At 41.8% G+C, this 24514-nt stretch overlaps 1 protein-coding gene across 1 annotated transcript in view; it reads right to left on the bottom strand.

Annotated features, from left to right (window-relative positions):
• Positions 1-24514, bottom strand: part of LOC143935273 (fer-1-like protein 4) — a 195606-nt gene that overhangs the window by 91331 nt on the left and 79761 nt on the right. Inside the window, exons 9-17 of the mRNA XM_077459016.1 lie at positions 22349-22480; positions 21209-21271; positions 18267-18351; positions 17900-18059; positions 15687-15870; positions 10638-10824; positions 8768-9150; positions 7195-7303; positions 6516-6729 (exon numbers count right to left, since the gene is read on the bottom strand). Of these exons, the coding sequence (XP_077315142.1) occupies positions 6516-6729; positions 7195-7303; positions 8768-9150; positions 10638-10824; positions 15687-15870; positions 17900-18059; positions 18267-18351; positions 21209-21271; positions 22349-22480 (1517 nt within the window). The remainder of the gene's footprint in view (positions 1-6515; positions 6730-7194; positions 7304-8767; positions 9151-10637; positions 10825-15686; positions 15871-17899; positions 18060-18266; positions 18352-21208; positions 21272-22348; positions 22481-24514) is intronic.

Raw genomic sequence — 24514 nt, 5'->3', positions numbered from 1 at the left:
CCGCTGTGCTCATTATGAGGGGCTCCCACCATCCCTGTGCTGTGCTCATTATGAGGGGCTCCCACCATCCCTGTGCCGACTTCCTCCTGGGGCTGTACCCCTGCTGTGCTCATTATGTGGGACTACCACCATCCCTGTGCTGTGCTGACTTCCTGAGTTTTTTACTTCATCATAACAAATAATTATTATGACAATAATAAAACGATATTAACGAACATTCTTATTTTGTCCGATTCTGAATCTCTCATCGACTACCAGTACCAGTCTCCCACTCCCATATTAAAAAAGGTAATTTTCCCAACCCTCACTCAGCAGCAGAAGAAAACCTCTAATTGGTCAACAAAACACCAGTCACGTTTCCGTTGTAAGGGAATTTGTATCTGAAATTCATCAACGAAATTTCGTATTTTGTATACAATTTGGAAGCATAGAAATTTGTATTTCGGATGCTTCCGAATGTATGAATTTTCGGAAATTCATACGAATTTTCGATTCGTACAAAACGAACCACACGTGTCTAATGATTAAACAATTGTTTTTACGCCTGCAGTGCTGGGAGTCAGCATCCAATGGTTTTCAAGTCCCATCAACAAGTCAGGTCATAGGGCTTGCTAACTAGGAGTTTTTTTGTCCAGGTTTCTGATCAAAATGGCCTACAGGTAAATAAAAAAATTAATGATCATTTTAGAAGGCTGTGCAGATTTTTAATATCTAATGGGTCCCCTTGGCTGCAAAGGCTATTTTCTGGAAAAAGATGAGCTTAATATTATAGCTATAAAAGGTCATAAGCGCTCCAAATCTCTCCAGTAGGATGCTTTTAAATCTCTGTCTGATTCAGAACAAGACTTCCAACCTCCGGGTGGAGTCCTGAATTAGATAGTTTTGAACAGCATACCAAGGGAATATTTGGAGAGCTTACATAACTTTAATAAACTTAAAGTAGAACTATAGGCAAAACTATACTATAGGCAAAACGTGTTTTTTATTTTTTTTTTGGATAGAGTAAGGGAGAGTTATGACCCCTGTTTTTTTTGCCATCTGTCCCCCATTGTGGAGATTTCCCTTTACTTCCTGTCCCATATCCAAACAGGAAGTGAGGTAAAAATCCCTGGAAGTTAGGGGAATTTTGTGGAGACCCCCAGGCCACCGGAACTAGTGTCCCCATTGGAAGAATTTCCGTCTATTACTTTTCTGGGGACTGTCCAAAATTTATAGATTCTTTAACTTTCACTTTTAATGGTAAACAGGATGAATAGAGAGGGTGGATCTCCGGAATGGGAGCAAATATAAACTGGCAGGTGTCCTACTCTATCTCCACTCTATCCAAAACTAAAAAAAAAAAAGTTTTTCCTTTAGTTATATTTTAAAGCTTAAGTTGATCAGGTTGATGTTCTGTCTGTTATAGTATACAGTGGTGTGAAAAAGTGTTTGCCCCCTTCCTCTTTTCCTGTTCCTTTGCATGTTTGTCACATTTAAGTGTTTCGGGAACATCAAACCAATTTAAACAATAGTCAAGGACAACACAAGTAAACACAAAATGCAATTTGTAAATGAAGGTGTTTATTATTAAAGGTGAAAAAAAATCCAAACCATCATGGCCCTGTGTGAAAAAGTGATTGCCCCCTAAACCCAATAACTGGTTGGGCCACCCTTAGCAGCAACAACTGCAACCAAGCGTTTGCGATAACGTGCAATGAGGCTTTTACAGCGTCCTGGAGGAATTTTGGCCCACTCATCTTTGCAGAATTGTCCTAATTCAGTTACATTAGAGGGTTTTCGAGCATGAATGGCCTTTTTAAGGTCATACCACAACATCTCAATAGGATTCAGGTCAGGACTTTGGCTAGGCCACTCCAAAGTCTTCATTTTGTTTTTCTTCAGCCATTCGGTGGTGGACTTGCTGGTGTGTTTAGGATCATTGTCCTGCTGCAGAACCCAAGTTCGTTTCAGCTTGAGTACACGAACAGATGGTCGGACATTCTCCTTCAGGATCTCTTGGTAGACAGCAGAATTCATAGTTCCTTTTATCACGGCAAGTCTTCCAGGTCCTGAAGCAGCAAAACAGCCCCAGACCATCACACTACCACCACCATATTTTACTGTTGGTATAATGTTCTTTTTATGAAATGCAGTGTTCCTTCTACGCCAGATATACTTGGACACACACCTTCCAAAGAGTTCCACTTTTGTCTCATCGGTCCACAGAATGTTGTCCCAAAAGTCTTGGGGATCATCAAGATGTGTTGTGGAGAAATTGAGACGAGCTTTGATGTTCTTTTTGCTCAGCAGTGGTTTTCTCCTTGGAACTCTGCCATGCAGGCCATTTTTGCCCAGTCTTTTCCTGATGGTGGAGGCATGAACGCTGACCTTAACTGAGGCAAGTGAGGCCTGCAGTTCCTTGGATGTTGTTGTGGGGTCTTTTGTGACCTCTTGGATGAGTCATCGCTGCGCTCTTGGGGTAATTTTGGGCGGCCGGCCACTCCTGGGAAGGTTCACCACTGTTCCATGTCTTCGCCATTTGTGGATAATGGCTCTCACTGTGGTTCGCTGTATTCCCGAAGCTTTGGAAATGGCTTTATAACCCTTTCCAGACTGATAGATCTCAATTACTTTCTTTCTCAATTGTTCCTGAATTTCTTTGGGTCTCGGCATGATGTGTAGCTTTTAAGGATCTTCTGGTGGACCTTACTGTGTCAAGCAGCTCCTATTTAAGTGATGCCTTGATTGTGAACAGGTGTGGCAATAATCAGGCCTGGGTGTGGCTAGAGAAATTGAACTCAGGTGTGGACAACCACAGTTATAGTATGTTTTAACAAGGGGGGCAATCACTTTTTCACACAGGGCCATGATGGTTTGGATTTTTTTTCACCTTTAATAATAAACACTTTCATTTACAAATTGCATTTTGTGTTTACTTGTGTTGTCCTTGACTATTGTTTAAATTGGTTTGATGTTCCGAAACACTTAAGTGTGACAAACATGCAAAGGAACAGGAAATGAGGAAGGGGGCAAACACTTTTTCACACCACTGTATATACACCAAGCAAAATTATAAACGCAACATTTTTCTGTTTGCCCCTATTTATCATGAGCTGATCTCAAAGGTCTACAACTTTTTCTATGTACACAAAATGCCTATTTCTCTCAAATATTGTTCACAAATCTGTCTAAATCTGTGTTAGTGAGCACTTCTCCTTTGCCGAGATAATCCATCCACCTCACAGGTGTAGCATATTAAGATGCTGATTAGACAGCATGATTATTGCACAGGTGTGCCTTAGGCTGGCCATAATAAAAGGCCACTCTAAAATGTGCAGTTTTATTACACAGCATAATGCCACAGATCTCACAAGTTTTGAGGGAACGTACAATTGGCATGCTGACTGCAGGAATGTCTACCAGAGCTGTTGCCCTTGAATTGAATGTTGATTTTTCTACCATAAGCCATCTCCAAAGGCATTTCAATTTGGCAGTACATCCAACTGGCCTCACAACTGCAGACCACGTGTAACCACACCAGCCTAGGACCTCTGCATCCAGCATCTTCACCTGCAAGATTGTCTGAGACCAGCCACCCGGACAGCTGCTGCAACAATCGGTTTGCATAACCAAAAAATTTCTGCACAAACTGTCAGAAACCATCTCAGGGAAGCTCATCTGCATGCTTCTCGTGCTCATCGGGGTTTCGACCTCACTGCAGTTTGTCGTTCGATGGCGTCTGGCACTTTGGAGAGGTGTTCTATTCACGGATGAATCCTGGTTTTCACTGTACAGGGCAGATGGCAGACAGCATGTATGGTGTCGTGTGGGTGAGCGGTTTGCCGATGTTAACGTTATGGATCGAGTGGCCCATGGTGGCGGTGGGGTTATGGTATGGGCAGGTTTATGCTATGGACAACGAACACAGGTGCATTTTATTACTACCATTTTTAATGCACAGAGATACTGCCATGAGATCCTGAGGCCCACTGTTGTGCCATTCATCCATGCCCATCACCTCATGTTGCAGCATGATAATGCACAGCCTCATGTTGCAAGGATCTAGAGGCGATTCAGTTTGCATTGTGCGCTATACAAGTATTTCATTCATTCATTCATCTATACACAATTCTTGGAAGATGAAAACATCCCAGTTCTTGTATGGCCAGCATAAACACCAGACATGTCACCCATTGAGCATGTTTGTGATGCTTTAGATTGGCGTATACAACAGCGTGTTCCAGTTACTATCAATATCCAGCAACTTCGCACAACCATTGAAGAGGAATGGACCAACATTCCACAGGCCACAATCAACAACCATATCAACTCTATGCGAAGGAGATGTGCTGCACTACATGAGGCAAATGGTGGTCACCCCAGATACTGACTGGTTTTCAGACCCCTGCCAGTAAAACTGCACATTTTACAGTGGCCTTTTATGGTGGCCAGTCAGATAAATACGGGCAAACACAAAAGTGTTGCGTTTATAATTTAGCTCAGTGTATGTATGTACAGTGCCTTGCGAAAGTATTCGGCCCCCTTGAACTTTTCAACCTTTTGCCACATTTCAGGCTTCAAACATAAAGATATAAAATTTTTATTTTTTGTGAAGAATCACCAACAAGTGGGACACAATTGTGAAGTGGAACGAAATCTATTGGATTTTTGAAACTTTTTTAACTAATAAAAAAATGAAAAGTGGGGCGTGCAAAATTATTCGGCCCCCTTGCGTTAATACTTTGTAGAGCCACCTTTTGCTGCGATTACAGCTGCAAGTCGCTTGGGGTGTGTCTCTATCAGTTTTGCACATCGAGAGACTGAAATTCTTGCCCATTCTTCCTTGCAAAACAGCTCGCGCTCAGTGAGGTTGGATGGAGAGCATTTTTTTGAACAGCAGTTTTCAGCTCTTTCCACAGATTCTCGATTGGATTCAGGTCTGGACTTTGACTTGGCCATTCTAACACCTGGATACGTTTATTTGTGAACCATTCCTTTGTAGATTTTGCTGTATGTTTGGGATCATTGTCTTGTTGGAAGATAAATCTCCGTCCCAGTTTCAGGTCTTTTGCAGACTCCAACAGGTTTTCATCCAGAATGGTCCTGTATTTGGCTGTATCCATCTTCCCCTCAATTTTAACCATCTTCCCTGTCCCTGCTGAAGAAAAGCAGGCCCAAACCATGATGCTGCCACCACCATGTTTGACAGTGGGGATGGTGTGTTGAGGGTGATGAGCTGTGTTGCTGTTACGCCAAACATATTGTTTTGCATTGTGGGCAAAAAGTTCGATTTTGGTTTCATCTGACCAGAGCACCTTCTTCCACATGTTTGGTGTGTCTCCCAGGTGGCTTGTGGCAAACTTTAGACGAGACTTTTTATGGATATCTTTGAGAAATGGCTTTCTTCTTGCTACTCTTCCATAAAGGCCAGATTTGTGCAGTGTACGACTGATTGTTGTCCTATGGACAGACTCTCCCACCTCAGCTGTAGTTCTCTGCAGTTCATCCAGAGTGATCATGGGCCTCTTGGCTGCATCTCTGATCAGTCTTCTCCTTGTCTGAGCTGAAAGTTTAGAGGGACGGCCATGTCTTGGTAGATTTGCAGTGGTCTGATACTCCTCCTTCCATTTCAAAATGATCGCTTGCACAGTGCTCCTTGGGATGTTTAAAGCTTGGGAAATCTTTTTGTATCCAAATCCGGCTTTAAACTTCTCCACAACAGTATTACGGACCTGCCTGGTGTGTTCCTTGGTCTTCATGATGCTCTCTGCGCTTTCAACAGAACCCTGAGATTATCACAGAGCAGGTGCATTTATACAGAGACTTGATTACACACAGGTGGATTCTATTTATCACCATCAGTCATTTAGGACAACATTGGATCATTCAGAGATCCTCGCTGAACTTCTGGAGTGAGTTTGCTGCACTGAAAGTAAAGGGGCCGAATAATTTTGCACGCACCACTTTTCAGTTTTTCATTTGCTAAAAAAGTTTAAAATATCCAATAGATTTCGTTCCACTTCACAATTGTGTCCCACTTGTTGGTGATTCTTCACAAAAAATAAAAATGTTATATCTTTATGTTTGAAGCCTGAAATGTGGCAAAAGGTTGAAAAGTTCAAGGGGGCCGAATACTTTCGCAAGGCACTGTATATGTATATGTATATGTGTATATATATAATATATACACACACACACACACACACACACACACACACACATACATACATACACACAGTATAGCTATATGTATTGTATATATTATGGGTGCCATTCCACTACATAGTTTGTGCTTCAGTAAAGCTCCAAATTGCTTGTATCAATAATTATAATGCAAGTATCAGTGTGTACGCATAAATGCCTACTAAGAAGCCAGAATCACTTTGGGTCAATAAAAATATTTGCTGCAGTGCCCATATGTATGAGCCCAAAGAGGGCATTTTACTCTGCTCTCCTAAGCTTTGACCTTTGCTGCTAAACTGCAGCAGTTAAAAACCATAGACTGGATCATTAGTGCAATCTTTGTGATATATTACTCGTCTGGTTCTGTGCGCTGAGGTCTCCTTGCAGGCGTCACTGATTTGCCATGTTGGTCCATTTTTAAAGTCGACTCCTCCTCAAAATCTACACTGAGTTCATCCTCTGACCCAGTGTCCAGTAGACCCTGACGTTCCTCTGGTACTGTCTCCAATTTTTCCTTCTTTTTAGAAGATTTAGAAGTGAATATTTCAGCCGTTTTTCCATAGTTACCTGTGTAATAGAAAATTTTTAATTTATAAACTGCCACCACATTCTTCATTATTTGCATAAAATCCTTAGTGAACAGTACTTCCATGATAAAGGAGTTGCAGAGGCAGTGCTGGGCTTTCTAATAGGGAACTCCAACACTGCCTCTTCACTTATTGACTGCTCCTTCAGTGTGAAAAATATGTACTAGCTGAGAGGGTGGTGGATGTGTTCCTTCTGACCCAGAATTGTATGTAATCTAATATCCTACTATTCAGATCTATTCAATATATAGATCATTTAAGCTATTCCCAGCATAGTAGATAGTCCTTCTTAGAATCTTTTTACGTGGTGGTTAAAAATGTTAACATAAAGAATAATAATAATACATACTAAATACATATATACATGCAAACTATACATGCCCCTTAAATACTGAATCTCAGAATTTTTTTAGAGCTCAAAGATCAAAAAAACATTAATGCTCACCTATAGAAATTTCAAATTTGACAGGTTTGGTTCCAATGCTGGGGTCCATCATTGTGACTTCAAATAGCGTTCCAAACAGAAGGAACTCTTCCTTTACTCCTAAAGCATTCTGTGTGAAAAGAAGAATAAAGCTCAAATACAGGCGGCTTAGGAGACCTTACTAATACTGTGTCTGTGGCATGTCTGGTAAGCTTTTGCTATGCATATGCCAGGGGCATAGGTACAAGGGTCGCCAGTGCAATCCAGTCACATGCTTCAGAAGGCCAGTGCGACCCCCCCTGTACACCTGGATTAGAGGGCGGCATGGGGGGGCGGCATGTAGAAGAACTGATCCCTCTATGTAGGCGCTGAATGCCTGCCTCTCCTCCTCTCCCTCCTGCAGACATTTAGCAACTGCAGGAGGGAAATGGAGGGCATTGGTTCCTCCACATGCTGCTCCCACTGCCTCCCTATCAATGTCCTGCAGCCCCGCGTCTCTGTGTGCTTCCCTGGCCCCTCTGCAGCACCACCTTCTTTGCCCTCCCACCTCCCGCCAGCTGCTGCGGGGGATCTGTCAGGATGGAGAGCAGGGAAGGGGCTGGTAAATGTGTCATTTACCGGCCACTTCCATGTCTTAATTTTTTTTTTGTTTTGTTTTTTTCATTCATTCATAGTTGAGACTCAGTTTATGAATGAACAGAAAGCTCTGTACAGAGCTATTCCTGCTCTTTCATTTTGTGCAGCTGAGGCTGCAAAGAATGGGACTGATGAATCTGTCTTCAGTCCCCTTCTCTGTCTCAAAAGTAATACAACTCCCCCCCCCCAATGACACCCCTAAAATTGTAAAAAATAAAGTGGTAAAATATTATAAAGAAAAAACAACAAAAATAAAAAACTACCAACACCAGTGGCATAACTACCAGGGTCACAAAGGTTGCACTTATGACTGGACTCTGGCATTCCACGGGGGGGACCAGAAGATGGCAGGAAGGTGGCCTGCTGCGGGACTGTAATAAAGGGGCCCATGATGGGAGTAAATGGATCAAAGGGAAGGGCCTGGGTGGAGGCTAGGGGCCATTCATGGTTTCTTGCACCAGGGCCCTGAAGGTTCTAGTTACGTCTCTGGCATATGCTGCTATCAGAACATGCTTCTTTTTAAAACTTGATATTGTAAGCCACCACCCTTTGTCAATACACCCCCCACTTGCATTCTTCCTGGCATAAACATAGCAGAAAGGGTGGGACCCGTCTCATAATTGGTGTAGCAGACCTGTAAACCCAAGCACGGGATCTCACCACCAGAGTTCTAGAAGCTCTCAAGTGGCCTAACCCTTCAACACTCACCCAAAAGCTGAAATATAAGATTTGTTTGGACTGACCCTTGATAGTAGATAGTATATTGTATATAAAACTGCATGTTCATAGCATTTATGAATATGAATGCATTCAACCAACAGAACTATCTTTATGAATTACAGTAGTGGTTATTGCTCATACACCTAAATATTGCACAGTCCTAGTGTTCTTATTAGAACAATGAGTTTGTTAAGGAGACAAACATTATAACTTAAATCCTCCCTTGTCTTCTGGGTACCTCTGGCAAGGGCAGGATATCATCCACCTCCACAGTGACGGCATTTGGCTGTTCGTTGTTCTCTGGACCATCTTCTCCTTCAGCACCCTCCGCTGCTGCTGCAGCAGTTGCTGCAGATGCTTTCTCCTTCTCCTGTGCCTTTTTACTTTTTTTCTTCAGCTTAAGCTTACTGAAGGCATTTTTGAGGGCTTGCAAGGGCTTCTTCTCCTGAACATTATTATTAGAGAATAACTCTAGCGTTACAGCGACCAGGATCCGACCTCGGTAGAAGATCCCCTCGCCAAGACCTTCATTCAGATCCCGATGGACATCTCTCAGTGTATAGTTTTGAGGAGACCCATACAGATTGATCCAGGCTGGGCCAAAAGTTGGGTTAAAGCCAGCTAAGGACAAAGAAGGAAAATTAGAAGACTAGGAGGAAAATTTCTGTGCACTGAAAAAAAAAGAGGGCTTCTGTACTAGTAGTGTGAGACATTTTGCTTGGCTGGTATCTGGACCAGTCTTTGTTAAGTAGGGTTCCTTGGAACATTAGGGTTCCTCCAGGGGTTGCTAGCTGCAAATTGATTTCCTATCTGGTGCCTGCATAATTCTAGCTCTGCTATCACTCAGTAGTGCAAGTGATATGAGACCAGTGGTGTGTTTTTCCTCTTTCATGTAAGCAACCGCCGACACTGATGATCTGTTCTTTGTAAGGGGCATTGTTCTCAGTGATCATCAATGTAACTAGCATTCTTTCCAGTAACCCTCTTTGTAAGGAGCCCCTACTCCCACTGACCTCCAATATAGTTGGGGGCTCTCCCAATGATAACACTACTGTGGGCAGATAATTCCCTGGAACATGAAGACGGTCACCAGGGATAAAACTTTTGAGAAAAGTTGAAGTGTGGTGCCCGAACTAAAGGTGCTCAAGGCTGATTCAGTCCTAGGTGGTAATATACAGTATATATAGTTGCGTAGTTAATCTGGTTGAAAAAAATATACTAGTCCATCCAGATTAACACCCAGAGAAAAAAAACAACATAGAAAACCTCCATATACACTATCCTAATACCCACAGTTCATCCAGAGGAAGGCAAATAAAAATAATAAAGTATGATCCAATTTGCTCCAGTGGGGGAAAATAATCCCTTCCTGATCCCTTAAGAGGCAATCAGATATTCCATTGATCAACTTTACCTATAAATATTAGTATTCCGTTATATTTTTTGCATTTACGAAAGAATCCAGGCCTTTCTTAAAACAATCTACTGAGCTGGCCAGAACCAGCTCCTGAGATATCTGCTGTATGTGCCAAGAATACAAAGTAAAGTCCATGTGATTAAATGCAGTTGCTTACCTACAGCGTTATCTGAAAATCAACTCTTGAGTTGTGGATCACAATCTCAGCAAAAGTTAGGCTGGCCATAGACAATGCTACACGTGGCTGCAGGAAAGAGATTTGCATGATTCCCCCATCAGCACAGACAGGGCTGACAGGGGAATCCCTCCTGCTGAGACAGTGATTATCGCTAGTGGCTATAGCAGCCACTTGCGATAATTGAAAGCAAATCCAGCAGGCTGGTTGTACCCAAGCGGATCGATCAATCGATCAACTTGGGACATTCAGCCTGCCCAATAATGGTTCAAATCTTGGCCTGTTCCTGATGAACCGGCTGAGATTTGAGCTGTCTATGGCTGGTCTTAGTTTTCAGTTAGATATTCTGTAAGGTTGGGATTAGGTAAGGTAGGGGTTTATATACACAGTTATATGAAAAAAAAGACATACCCTATCTATTTTGATTAGCATTCTAGTGTGGATCCAAAGAAAATTATGTTCACATATATATATATATATATATATATATATGCCCAATATTGTGAAGTGTCTCACCATTTTTGCTTGGGTCAGATATCTGCTGCAGATCAATAAAATGAGTGGCCAGAGCCACATCCCCAACGTGAGCATCATCCAGCACCTGAATTTTTATCTTCCGAGCTAGAGGAGGGAAAAGTTCAATGAAACTAATTTGCTCATTCCATTCTGGGATGTTGGTGTCATTTTCCACGGAAGTTTCTCCCTAAATGACAAAAGGGTTATTAGAAGAACAGATTGGCCATTGGCTGCAAAAACAAAACTGAAAAATGATTTACTCAAGATCATCATAGATTATCAGTTGTATATGTTATGCTGAGCTACAGAGTCTGGCTATACCCCTCGTCAATGGCTGACACATCATGTAATTGGTCTGAACCAAAGTCTACCAAGGAATGGGGTATAGATTGCTGTACTTATAAGCTGGAGCAGTGGAAACTGTACAACATACAGCTAAAGGCTCCTATATGACAGTCTAAACAAGTATTAAATACTGTTACTATCGGATGCACAAGCCTCAGAATGTAATGAAAAACTTTGTTTTTCTTCCTTTACTGAGACAGATCCTTCTTCAATTGTGTCTTGCACACTCCCCTTTCCAGACACTGCAGCTTAACATTTTCTGCAACATTTTACTAAATAAAAGCATCCCTACAACATGATGCTGCCACCACCATGTTTCATGGTGGGGATGGTGTGTTCAGGGTGATGTGCAGTGTTAGTTTTCTGCCACACATAGCGTTTTGCTTTTAGGCCAAAAAGTTTTTGGGTCTCATCTGACCAGAGCACCTTCTTCCACATGTTTTCTGTGTCCCTTCTTATAGCTTTCTTTCAACAATGGCTTTTTTCTTGCCACTCTTCCAAAAAGGCCTGTCCTAATAGTTGTCCTGTGGACAGATTCTCCCACCTGAGCTGTGGATCTCTGCAGCTCCTCCAGAGTTACCATGGATCTCTTGGCTGCTTTTCTGATGAATGCTCTCCTTGCCTGGCCTGTCAGTTTAGGTGGACGGCCATGTCTTGGTAGGTTTGCCCTTGTGCCATATTCTTTCCATTTTCAGATGATGGATTAAACAGTGCTCCATAAGATGTTCAAAGCTTGGGATATTTTTCTATAACCTAACTCTGCTTTAAACTTCTCCACAACTTTATCCCTGACCTGTCTGCTGTGTTCCTTGACCTTCATGATGCTGTTTGTTTACTAAGGTTCTCTAACAAACCTCTTAGTGCTTCACAGAAAAGCTGTATTTATAATGATATTAAATTACGCACAGGTGGACTTTTTACTAATTAAGTGACTTTTGGATGCAATTGATTCCACTAGATTTTAGTTAGGGGGTCTCAGAGTAAAGCTGGCTGAATACAAATGCACGCCACACTTTTCAGATATTTATTTGTAAAAAAATTTAAAAACCATTTATCATTTTCCTTCCACTTCACAATTATGTGCCAACTTTGTTTTGGTCTATCACCTAAAATCCCAATAAAATACATTTACTTTTTGATTTAAACATGACAAAATGTGGAAAATTTCAAGGGGTATGAATACTTTTTCAAAGCACTGTGTATGCAGAAAAACATGCTTGTTATACTCACTGTGGTACCTAAGGGGTTAATCCTCAGTATTGTTTTAAAAGCCTGTTTGACCCTGTCTTCTCTAATCTTCCACAGTGCCCAAACCATCTCCTGATAGAACAGAGCCTTGGGGGCACTCTGCACATGCTCAGTTTTAGTGTGTATTGCTAGAGTTTTTTATTTTTCTTGGGAGGGTGCATGTGATCAGCACAGGGCCAATCAGCACTGTTCAGACAGAGGGCCACGGGTCATTCAGCCTAATAGGACAGTCAGAGGAGAATGAAAACTCCTGCTACAAGCTTTAATCAGACACTCATAGAAGTCATAAAACTGCTATACATGTATACTGCTGATGAAAACAGGTATTTAACAGTTTATATTTACTAAAAATAATTGCATTTCCACGTTCTGTGTACTGTGGGAGATCAGAGATAGTGAATGCAGGGTCCTGGGTTGAGTAACACTTTAAAATAAAGTAAACGAGAAAAGAACTGAAAATGGGTCAAATAACGGTGAAGTGGTCCAATCCCTCTATACTTATCAAAAAAAAAGGCTTCCCCCTGAGTGGGTGGGATTTTAAATGACCATCAACTCCGGACACAAATGGACACAAATAATATACAATTTTTATTCATAAATTACACAATGTACATATGTATATATTACCAGGAAGTGCAAATGGGCTAAACAATGTCCTCCTGGTATATACTCCTGGTATATTAATAAATAAACAAACATATATACAGAACAAAATATGATTAAAACAATGCTTGTCCTATATCACCCACACCCGACACGTTTCCAGTTGCTGATAATTCAGAACCTTCATCAGGGGTGAACAAACTTGATGATATAGCAATCTAGTGAGGTGCAAGTTCAAGGATCAAAATGCCTGCCATTTAGAAAAATATAAGTATGTCTGAAGAGTACTTCAAATACTATTGAGATGTCAACCAAGTACAGGATATCCTGCAAATTACTTCCAGATCAGTTAGACGGATTCTATGGCAAGGGGGGTTTTTGTTTCTATGTGGAACATTAATTGGAACAAACAATGGCTATCTGGATGTTTCAAGTCCACCTTCATGTGTGTGTCAAGCTGAATTAGCATGTATATGACTTGCACCCAGGGTTGCCTTGTCCCATTCCCAGGAAATAAGCCCAAAAGGAAAACTGGAAGCTGTAGTCCAACCACAAATTACAAACGGCAAAGCAGTCCTCTATGTGCAACATATGGATGGCATACGCTGCACATAGAGGACTGCTTTGCCGTTTGTAATTTGATCCTCGAACTTACACCTCACTAGATTGCTATATCATCAAGTTTGTTCATCCCTGATGAAGGTTCTGAATTATCAGCAACTGGAAACGCGTCGGGTGTGGGTGATATAGGACAAGCATTGTTTTAATCATATTTTTTTCTGTATATATGTTTGTTTATTAATATACCAGGAGGACATTGTTTAGCCCATTTGCACTTCCTGGTAATATTATGTACATTGTGTAATTTATGAATAAAAATTGTATATTATTGTGTCCATTTGTGTCCGGAGTTGATGGTCATTTAAAATCCCACCCACTCAGGGGGAAGCCTTTTTCTTTAAAATAAAGTGCTGCAGTATATTATTTTCCTAATGGGAGGCCATAGTTCTACTTTATAGTATAACTAAGGGCAAAACTTTTTTACGTTTTGGAAAGAGTGGAGATAGATTGGAACACATATCAGGTTTTTATTGCTGTCTGTGCCCGCGTTAGGGAGATTCACCCTCTGTCCTGTTTACCATAATCATCGAAAGTGAAAGTAAAAGAAAATCCCACACTTTGCATGTCTCTAGAAAAATAATAGAGGGGAAATGTTCCAATTGCAGACCCTAGTTCTGGTGACCTGGGGGCCCCCAAGGGATTTCCTTAATTTGCAGGGATTGCCCCTCACTTCCTGTTTTGGCTATGGGACAGGAAGTGAAGCTAAGCCTCCCCAATGGGCAGGGGCGGACTGACCATTGGGCCACTTGGAGACTGCCCGAGGGCCCCACGCCACTAGGGGGCCCCATCAGGGTTGCCAGCCTCAGTAAAACCAGGGACAGTATGTAAAAATCTGTGTTTTTTTTACCTCTGTCTCTGAAATGTCCCTTACCAACATCCTTTTGGTCTAAAAATCTTGAGATTATAGCTGCCCCACCTCTCCAGTACCTTCTCAGCCAATAAAAACATGTCTGTGTATACTGTGTGATCGTATACTGTGTGTGTGTTTGTGTATCTACTGTGTGACCCCATAATCTCTGATTGCCTGGAGGCCCCATAATCTCCTATTGCCCGGGGGCACCATGAGTTGTCAGTCCACCCCTGCCAATGGGATATAGATGGCAAGAAAAATCTAACAGAAGTTATAACCCTCCCTTACTCTATCCATTGTGATGCCATCAGGGATGGAACCACACCAAAACACGCCCTTGCTTATCTGCAAATGCAATCCCTGAATGGGAGAGGTACTTACTGTTTTTTGTAAACTGGAGTGTGCAAGAAAATTGAAACAGAAGTATATAAATTACTGTAACAACATGGGGCTCTGGGAAGTGTGGCTAAGTAGCACTATTGCTTTGCGATGCCGCCATTCTGGTTTCCATGTTCAGCAGCAGGGCAGTTTATACTACCTTTTCAGCCTGTGTTAAAGTGAGTTTCTGCTTACAATCCAAAATCTTGACACTGAAAATAGCCAGCTTCTGACTAAACTGGCTCTACAGAATAATGCCCCGTACACACGATCCGCCAACAAAACCGTGTATTTTTGTTCAAAGGTTGTTGGCTCAAACTTGTCTTGCATACACACGGTCACACAAATGTTGGCCAACAATTACGAACATGGAAACCCCGTGACATACAATATATACGACAAGCCGAGAAAAAGGAAGTTCAATAGTCAGTGCGGCTCCTTCTGCTTGATTCAGAGCATGCGTGAACTTTTGTGTAACGGACTTGTGTACACACAATCGGACTTTCCGACAACAACGTTTTGTTGGTGGAAAATTTGAGAACCTGCTAGCAACTATTTGTTGGTGGAAAGTCCAATAGCAAATGTTCGATGAGCATACACATGGTCGGACTTTCCGACAAAAAGCTCACATCCAACATTTCCCGTCGGAAAATCCAACCATGTGTACGTGGCATAAGTCTGTATTAAGCTGACCACACATACACTAATAATTTGATTGTGCAACCGCATTTAGAGCTACCAAAAACTATATAGTATAAGGGCCTGCCTAACTGAACACAATCTGAATGGATTGTATAGGTAGGGCTTTGCATAACATGATTTTGGTGAATCTAAAGGAGATTGCACAGAGATTGTGCAATCAGTTCGTAATGTTTATGGCCCGCTTCACCATGTATGGGAGCTCATCGATGCTCTTTAAAATTCTTTGCTATAGACTGGTGCTACAAAAATAAAGACAATAAATATGAGATATACATCTAGACTGACATTTAGTTTGACCATACCTGCTGACCAGCAAATATGACCTGTACATATGGATCAATGAAGACCTTCTTGTCCCCCATGATCTTAGAAAAACTTCCCATGATGCCTTCACTCATGCTGGGTAATCCTTCAGCTTTAAAGATTTTAACACTGATTCTTGACCATGGCCTCTCGGCTGGTATCCTTTTGGGGAGCAATAAGTTCCTACAACAAACAAAATAATGACGTTATAGAATCCCGAAGAAGACTAAACCTGTGGAAGTCATGGATGCACATGTAACTGTAAAAAAAAAAAAAAAAAATTTCATTTTTAAGGGGGAAGGCATAGTGCTTTGTAATTATCTTTACTTTTTTTAGTCAAATAAATAGCAAATACTTGTATTATTTCTTTTTTTTTTTTTTCAGCCAGCCACTTAAAAGACTAGCCCTTAAGTAGACCTTTAGTCTCAAAGGGGACTTTTCCTCCCTGCAACCCCTCTTTCCCGTTCTGCGCAAACTGAAACGGCCGTTTTTTATGGATTTGCATTTTTACTGTTGTTTTAACTGCAGACCTGCCCCCCACCACCCAAAGTGTACCTGCTCTTCACGCTTCCTGGGATATGCCCATCACATATCCAAGGAAGCTGCATAAGCAGGGCCAATAGGTGGGCCTAGTGCACATTATCCCAAAAGAGGCAGCCAGGCCATGATGGCATCAGAGGGAAAGATGGTGGTGCTGGACCCATAGTGTGGCATTTGAGCAGCAGAAAAACACTGGATTCATTAGGCAGGCGATTATCTGAATTCAGGACACCCCAGCATAACATTTGAGAGCAAAAAACAGGGGAGTGAGACTGAACTTTGGCAAAAATAAATAGCTGAAGCTCTAATGACATACATCTGAATAAGTGGACTATGCTCCCAGTTCTCTAACTGCCCTGTATAGCTCTATGGGGAGTTCTGAATAAGAAAAAAGATTCACAAAGGAAAACACTGCTGCTGTGCTCTGGCTTTAGAAAACCCATGTGATCGGTGTACCTTATGATAAAAGTTTTATTGTAAAAAAAAATTTTTTATATAGAAAATATATATAAAATTTTGTTTAGAAACTTGTACACTTCAAAGAGAATATGAAGGGTTCCAGGCACCTCCAGGTGGACATGACCAGAGTTTTTACAGAGAGATCTCAGCAATAGAATCCCTAAGCCAGGCACTGACTCATACCACCAGGGTCAACCTAAACTAAAATATCACATTTGGATGGTGTAGCACTACCCCCACAGGGGCCAAGCCAACTATCCATTATCTCTGGCTCCAATAAACAGTCTAGGGGTTGTTGTTTGGTAATTTATTGCTTGTAGAACTTGTAACACAAAAGAGATTAGGGTGGTATGGAAAACTCCAGGAACACTGAATAACTCCATACCAGATCCTTAGGTGAAGTCCCTTAGCTGACTCCAAAGATACTTCGGAATAGGCCTCCCAGCTCTGCCGCAGATGGGACCTCTATTAACAACAGCAAAACCAAAAGGGGCCTCAGCCCCTGAGGCTGTGGAACTTCTCAAGCAGGACAAGAACCTGGCTGCACCAGACGTCAGACTATTTATATTCTCCCTAGCCACTTGCTGGATTTGATTCTCCCAGCCCTATGTTCTGGAAACTTACATAAAGTAGGGTGAATAGAACAGCCCACAAAAATCAATAGCTGCTCCAATGATTACAGAGGAGCCAAAAAGAACTAACTTAGCCTGACATCCTGGCAGCCCATCTAGGGGGGTGCTACATTGGAATGTTCTTTTAACTGTCATAGGCAAAGGTCTTACTAATGAAGGGCACAATCCATGCAAATCTGATATTCCAGTTGTGTGTAGATTCCTGTGGAATGAATAAATTATTATGTTGTATATATTAAGAGCCTCTGCGATGCATTCTCTTGCAATTCAGCCCCCATGTCTTATAGCATATTTCATTCAACAAAGAATGCACACGGAGCCTTGATACTCCTCAGGTAAAGCAGGAAGAGACCTTATTCCGCTTATAATTGAAATTGAATATAACTGGCAGGTTTCCTGAATGCTAACATACATAAGGGAATTGTATCATCATCAAACACTCTACTAATAGAATTCGCAAACGTGGCTCAGCATGGTGTGTGCACAGAAAATTTAACAAAGGGTAGGCACAGTTTATTGTGATTCATGATGGTGGAAGGGATCTGGTGAATTAGGCATACAGTTAGAAATTTTAAACTTACTTTTCAATGTCATCGTTTTGGCTGCTTATGGCCGACGGAGGCGCAGTCATTGGGTCTCCCTTCGTTACTACGGTCATATTGCATTTCACAAACCCTTTTATACCCGCCCGGGTATCTTTAGGATCAGTAATCACTGCCCATTTCTGCAGAAATCTGTGATCTGAAAAAATACTGATTGAGTATGGGCCACATCATTATAGTTGGGAAATAAAAAAAAAAAAAAAAAAAAAAAAAAAAAAACTAAAAACTTTTTTATAAAAAAAAGGACGTTGTTTCCTAAAATACTGTATTTAATGATATACCCTGTATAGTATATCACAGTAAATTTATTTAATACTGTTTGCAGGAATCGCCCCAGTTGCTGTACCTTGTTGGTTATAGACAGTTCCAACATCTATTTTGAATGATCCAATGTGCTTTCCAAAAATAGGTATTGCTTTGGTATGAACAACCTGGTAAGAGAAACACCATGATGTAGAGGATAAAGAAATGTATCACCAGATACTTTTTATGCATTAGGGCGGGTTCACATCTGCATGCTATGTACTAAGGTACTTTTACAGGTGCTCTACGTTTTGGACAAATTAATGTAGGTAATGCATGATTTTCAAAAATCCATCAATCAGAGATATGCAGTGGCCTAAATCAGATAAAAAGCTTGTCCATGGAAATGGGTTCATGGCAAATTACATGCTTTTTTCATCTTTAAAAACACCCCATACCCCCAAAACTGCCCTATTATACAAACATCGATCTTCTTAAAATAATGTTTTTTCTTCCCCCTCCTACACCTTGTATCCTCCAGTTTCCCAGGAAAGACCACCAGCCTACACCTTGTATTTTCCAGTTGCCCAGGGAGGACAACCATCCTACATTTTGTATCTGCTAGGTTCCCATGGAAGACAACCATCCGATACCTTGTATCTTCCAATTGCCCAGGGAAGACAACCGTCCTACACCCGTTATCTTCGAGTTTCCCAGGGAGGATAATCATCCTATACCTTGTAACTTCCTGTTTCCCTGGGAGGAGAACCATCCTACACCTTCTATCTTTCAGTTTCTCAGAGAGGACAACCATCCTCTACCTATCTTCCAGTTGCCCAGGGAGGACAGCCATCCTACATTTTGTATCTGCTAGTTTCCCAGGGAAGACAACCATCCTACACCTTATATCTTCCAGTTGCCCCAGGAGGATAGCCATCCTACACCGTGTATCTTCTAGTTTCCCATGGAGGAAAACCATCAGACACCTTTTATATTTCAGTTTCCCAGGGAGAACAACCATCCTACACCTTGTATCTTTCAGTTTCCCAGGGAGGACAACCATCCTACACCTTGTATCAGTTGCCCAGGAAGAACAACCATTCTACGCCCTGTATCTTCCAGTTTCCCTGGGAGGACAACAATCCTACACCTTCTATCTTCCAGTTTCTCAGAGAGAACAACCATCCTATACCTATATTTCCGTTGCCCAGGGAGGAACCCCCCCCCCACCCTACACCTTGTATCTTCCAGTTGCCCCAGGTGGATAGCCATCCTATACCTTGTATCTACCAGTTTCCCAGGGAGTACAACCATCCTACACCTATCTTTCGATTTCCCAGAGAGGACAACCATCCTATACCTATCTTCCAGTTGCCCAGGAGGACAACCATCCTACACCTTTGTTTCTTCCAGTTGCCTCAGGAGATTCGCCATCCTAAGCCTTGTATTGAGCAGTTTCCCAGGGAGGATAACCATCCTACACCTTCTATCTTCAGTTGCCCAGGGAGGACAACCATCCTACACCTTGTATCTACCAGTTTCCCAGGGAGGACAACCATCCTACACCTGGTATATTTCCGTTGCCCAGGGAGGACAACCATCCTAACCCTTGTATCTTGCAGTTGCCCAGGGAGTACAACATTCCTACACCTTGTATATTCCAATTTCCCAAGCAGGACAACCATCCTACACCTTGTATCTTCCAGTTTTCCAGGAGGACAACCATCCTACAACTTGTATTTTCCAGTTGCCCCAGGAGGATAACCATCCTACACCTTGTATCTTTCAGTTGCCCATGGAGGACAACCATCACTTATAGTGGCAAATAAGAAGCCAGTACAGGGCCAAATATCAACCACAGAAGCATTTTCAATGTAGGCCACATGGTATGATTATATATATGATTCCCTACAGCACAGGTATGTAATCATTTATTGATTGATACAGTTTGTGCAGTATGAGACAACAGGCAGTAAAAATAAAGCATCAGAGTTCCTGGTACCAGTACAATGATGTACAGATAGAGTGTACGAACAAACACTCCAGCATGTGACCAATGAGAAACCAGTAGGGTGGCTTAGTGTTTAGTTTTGTGGCTCTGTGGTCTTCCTAGGCTCATTTCGGACCAGGATTGTCTGGGTTCCCATTTTTTACTTCTGCCCTGACAATTGTGAGTGGTTTCTTCCAGTTGCCCAGGGAGGGCAACCATCCTATAACTTGTATCTTCCAGTTGCTCAGGGAGGACAACTACACCTTGTATCTTTGAGTTGTCCAGGGTTTTCCTTTTAGTGGCAAATAGGAAGCCAGTACAGGGCCAGAGGAAGTGGGCAAAATTTTTAACCACAGAATCATTTTCAATGCAAGTTGTATGGTTTGCAATTTTGTTGCAAACTCAACCAGCTTTCAAACAAATTCCATCAAGTAAACCCTCTACCAAACGTTATGATAGTTTTACCATTTTCTGTTTTCTCAGAGTGGGCAATATATAGAGTTTCTAGTCTGAGCTGAGTTCCCATTTTGCACATTTGCTGTGCCAATTATGAGTGGTGTCTGCACTTTCTACTGAATTGTAATTTGTTAACACTAGGAATGATGTAATAGGGGGTTCTAAAACACACAAAGGTGGATGGGAACACCAAAAACTCCAAGGTTGACTGAAACCTTGAGAGTTATGGTCCTCGTTGATGGAGTACTCAAGGCATATAAAAAAGCCAGGGGCTGGTTCAGCCTAGGGAGCTCTGCTGATAACTAATATGTCACTCTCAGGGGGACAGATCCTTTAAGCTCCAGAATATTGGCTGTTGTGAACCTAATCTGTAATAACCATTTTCTGGCTATTGCATCACTGAAAACAAGCGTCTGAACTTGACCATGGCAACTTTGCAATGGATCCCACGTAACATCAGAGTTACGAATCAAACAATACAAGTGGCTCTGAACCCCTGATGTGCACTGGAATACTAAAAATTATTAAGTCTGGGTGGAGCTGATCTCACTTTAAAATACTCATCTTCTCACTGCATAAACATTTTAAAACACACTTACCGATAACTCAATAAGTTTGTCGAATACAACCTCACGAGGCTCAAGAAAATCATACACGAAATACTATGAAAAAAGAAAATTGACATTTGCATATTAAATGTCACAGAATATAAATATCTGTTCACAAACTATGTTCCAGAGATTTTAGGAGGATTGTATGGCACATTGGGGTTGATTTACTGAAGGCCAATAGACTGTGTACTTTAAAAAGTGCAGTTGCACTCATTTGCACTAATTTTCCCCTGTGCTTAATGAACGTGGTGAAGCTTCACTTTGTAAAGAATAACCAATAAGGTACAAGGAAAATAAAAAAAAAAAAACAGCATTTTTGCCGGGAGTCAGAGATGAATGAGGAATGGAGGAAGAAAGAAACAAATAAGGAGGGAAGGAGAGAGAAGGAAGAAAAGAGATGGAGGGACAGCAGGCCCAGATCATACACCACAATAGAAATATGTGTATTCCATAATGTTTAACAATCAGCAGATAAAGATACTCCAAACACCTGGTGTTAGCGCTTCAATCATCCCGTCACCATGGTTGTTTTGGTGTCAGGATAATTGAAGCGCATTATTATATAGTATATAATGTAAATGGAGGAGGGGCAGAAAGCAGGATCATGGTCGGCTCTCTTGACAAGCGCATATGACTGATCCAGCAGTTGTATTAACTCTTGCAGCACACAAAGATTATGGCCGTGGGAGCACCTTACATTAATGGTAAGTACTGCCCCTTTTGCTGATTTTTATCTTTACAATTTTACCTAAATTTGACTTTAACCATGGACCATCATCATATAGATAATTTTTTTTTACATAGCTCTATACATCGAGTTGTGTGACTTTACACATGGCTTTATCAGCTATCAGGAAATCTGTAATGACAGAAACTGCAGGAATACCAGTAGAGCAACAGGAAGTAAAAATATCAAAGATTATATTTGGAAAATAGGTTGATTTGCTAAAAGGTAAGATATGTGGGTGTCTATAGGCAGCCTCTTTCAAGTATGTCGCCCTTGGATACTGCCCATATTGGCTTTGCAATAATCTGGCCAACATAAATCACTTAGTGATAGATCTTCACTAGAAATATAAGATAATAAAGATAAAAGTAATTCAGTGGCAATTGTTATCACTTACTCACCTGATTGTAAAAGGGGCAGTTTGTTGATTTTTGAGTTATTGTGTGTCTTTTTTCATCCCCAATTTTCACATGTACCGTTGGATTAATATTGACCCCTATGAGTTTCTGAGCTTGTATGACTGTAATTGCAACCTGCAAAGTGATGTTACATTGTCAGTACCATTGCATGCATTTCATTGTTGTAAGCTACTTACTTGAAGGCCAATCACAAGTAAGTTTGATTGACAAGACTAGTGTACTAAATGGCCTATTAATAGCATAGTGATATATAGCACACATAGCATAGCACACCCTAATTACTATGTGCGGTGCTGATACCCCCTACTGCCCAGGCTTCCCCTCTTGTTGCCACCGCCACCCCACAGTGCTGCTCCTCTTGCCCCCGGCTGCTGCAGGGTATGTTTCCGGATAGAGACCAGGGAAAGGGGTTAGTAAATATGTAATTCACCTACCCCTTCCTTTTCTAATTTAACTCAGTGAACACACTTGCTCACTGTGTCCATTTATAACTGAAGCCTAGTAAACGGTGTTTACTAGTCTTCAGTTTGTGAATGAACAGGAAGCCGCTCAGCACAGAGCACTTCCCATTCATTCGCTGTCCAGTGCAGCTGAGGGTGCAGAGAAAGGCATGTGTGTTTGAGCTTTGAGGTGCAAACCCCAATGCAATAGCCTGAGCAAATAGGAATATGCATTTTTCACTGGACACTGCAGTTTACTGCACACTGAGCCTGTCATTTGCAATTCATAAATTCCTAAAATGCAGGCCGCGGAGTGGTGCTCTCTGTGTTCCATGGAGTCCTTCTAGCATAATGTTGGAGAGAGCTCTGTGATTGCAGGAGAGCCTGATCACATTTTTTTTGACTGGTCACTTGACCAAGCTCTACTCCCTCCGGCATTTTTTGTCCATTGATGGAATAAATGTTGCCTTAACGCAAACACAGCATAATGCAAATTTGTGCAACATGCTGCTGTGCTTCACAAGACCTCATTCACATGGGCATACTACAGCGTAAACCCCATGGGAGGGCCATGTTTGCCTGTATGGGGATGCACAGGTGTTCCTGATGCATTCATTTTACTGATGCACGCTGTCTGTGTTCACAGTCATGCACCCACAGTTGCCCTGCTTTCAAACTGGGATCAGCGGCTGTGTCCATGCAGTTGCTGTATCTCAGTTGACATGAATAAGATTGCCTGCACAGGGACGCATGGAACACATGTGCATCCCTGTGCAGGCAAACATGGCCCTTACATGGGTGTGTGCTGGAGTACGCTCATGTGAACAAGGCCTTAATGTGCCAGTCATTTTTATTAAAGCATGGCAGGGCCATACTGCTCCGTTTAAAGAGAGGATTTGTGCTCAATCAGTTTGGAGGACAAGCAGAGCCCAGTTAGGGGACTTTTGGCAGTGGGCCGCACATCAAGGATCTTGGAGGAAGTAAGTAAATATGTACTGTAATGCCCCATACACATGATCGGATTTTCCAAATGTTGGATGTGAGCTTGTTGGTGGAAAGTCCGACCGTGTGTATGCTCCATCGAACGTTTGTTCTCGGACTTTCCGCCAAAAAATGTTGGCTAAGGGGTTCTCAAATTTTCCGCCAACAAATTTTTGTTGTCGGACTTTACGATCGTGCGTGCACAAGTCCGTCGCACAAAAGTCCACGCATGCTCGGAATCAAGTACGAAGCGTTCGGGCTTGTAAAACTAGCGTTTGTAATGGAGATATCGTGTACGTCTTGTACGTCACTACGTTCGTAATTGTTGGCCAACATTTATATGACCGTGTGTATGCAAGACAAGTTGAAGCCAACAAATTTCGAACAAAAAGCCACGGTTTTGTGGTCGGAAAGTCCGATCATGTGTACGGGGCATAAGTGTGAGACTCGAAAGGTTGCTTCTGGTAGCAAGAACATATAAAGAATATCAGTATTTCTCTTTCATTCTAGGATTCAGTCCCAAAGTTCTGGATATGGTGTGCAAAAGGGGGTACAGGGAAGCACATCTAACAATTTGGAACTGAACCCGGACTAGAGGGTTGGTTAGATCAGCCATGGGTGAGATATGGGGAGACAAGGAGAAAAACATATTAGATAGCAGATCCTGTCACTGTATTTAAGGATATTTTTATTTATTTTCCCTTTTATTGGGTGAGCTGGGTGGACT

The sequence above is a fragment of the Lithobates pipiens genome, unplaced genomic scaffold, assembly GCF_037356315.1.
Source record: "Lithobates pipiens isolate NorthernLeopardFrog02 unplaced genomic scaffold, aLitPip1_a1.2 Scaffold_28, whole genome shotgun sequence".
Taxonomy (NCBI): domain Eukaryota; kingdom Metazoa; phylum Chordata; class Amphibia; order Anura; family Ranidae; genus Lithobates; species Lithobates pipiens.
The sequence above is the reverse complement of the archived record's forward strand: the minus strand, read 5'-3'. Positions and strand labels throughout refer to the sequence as shown.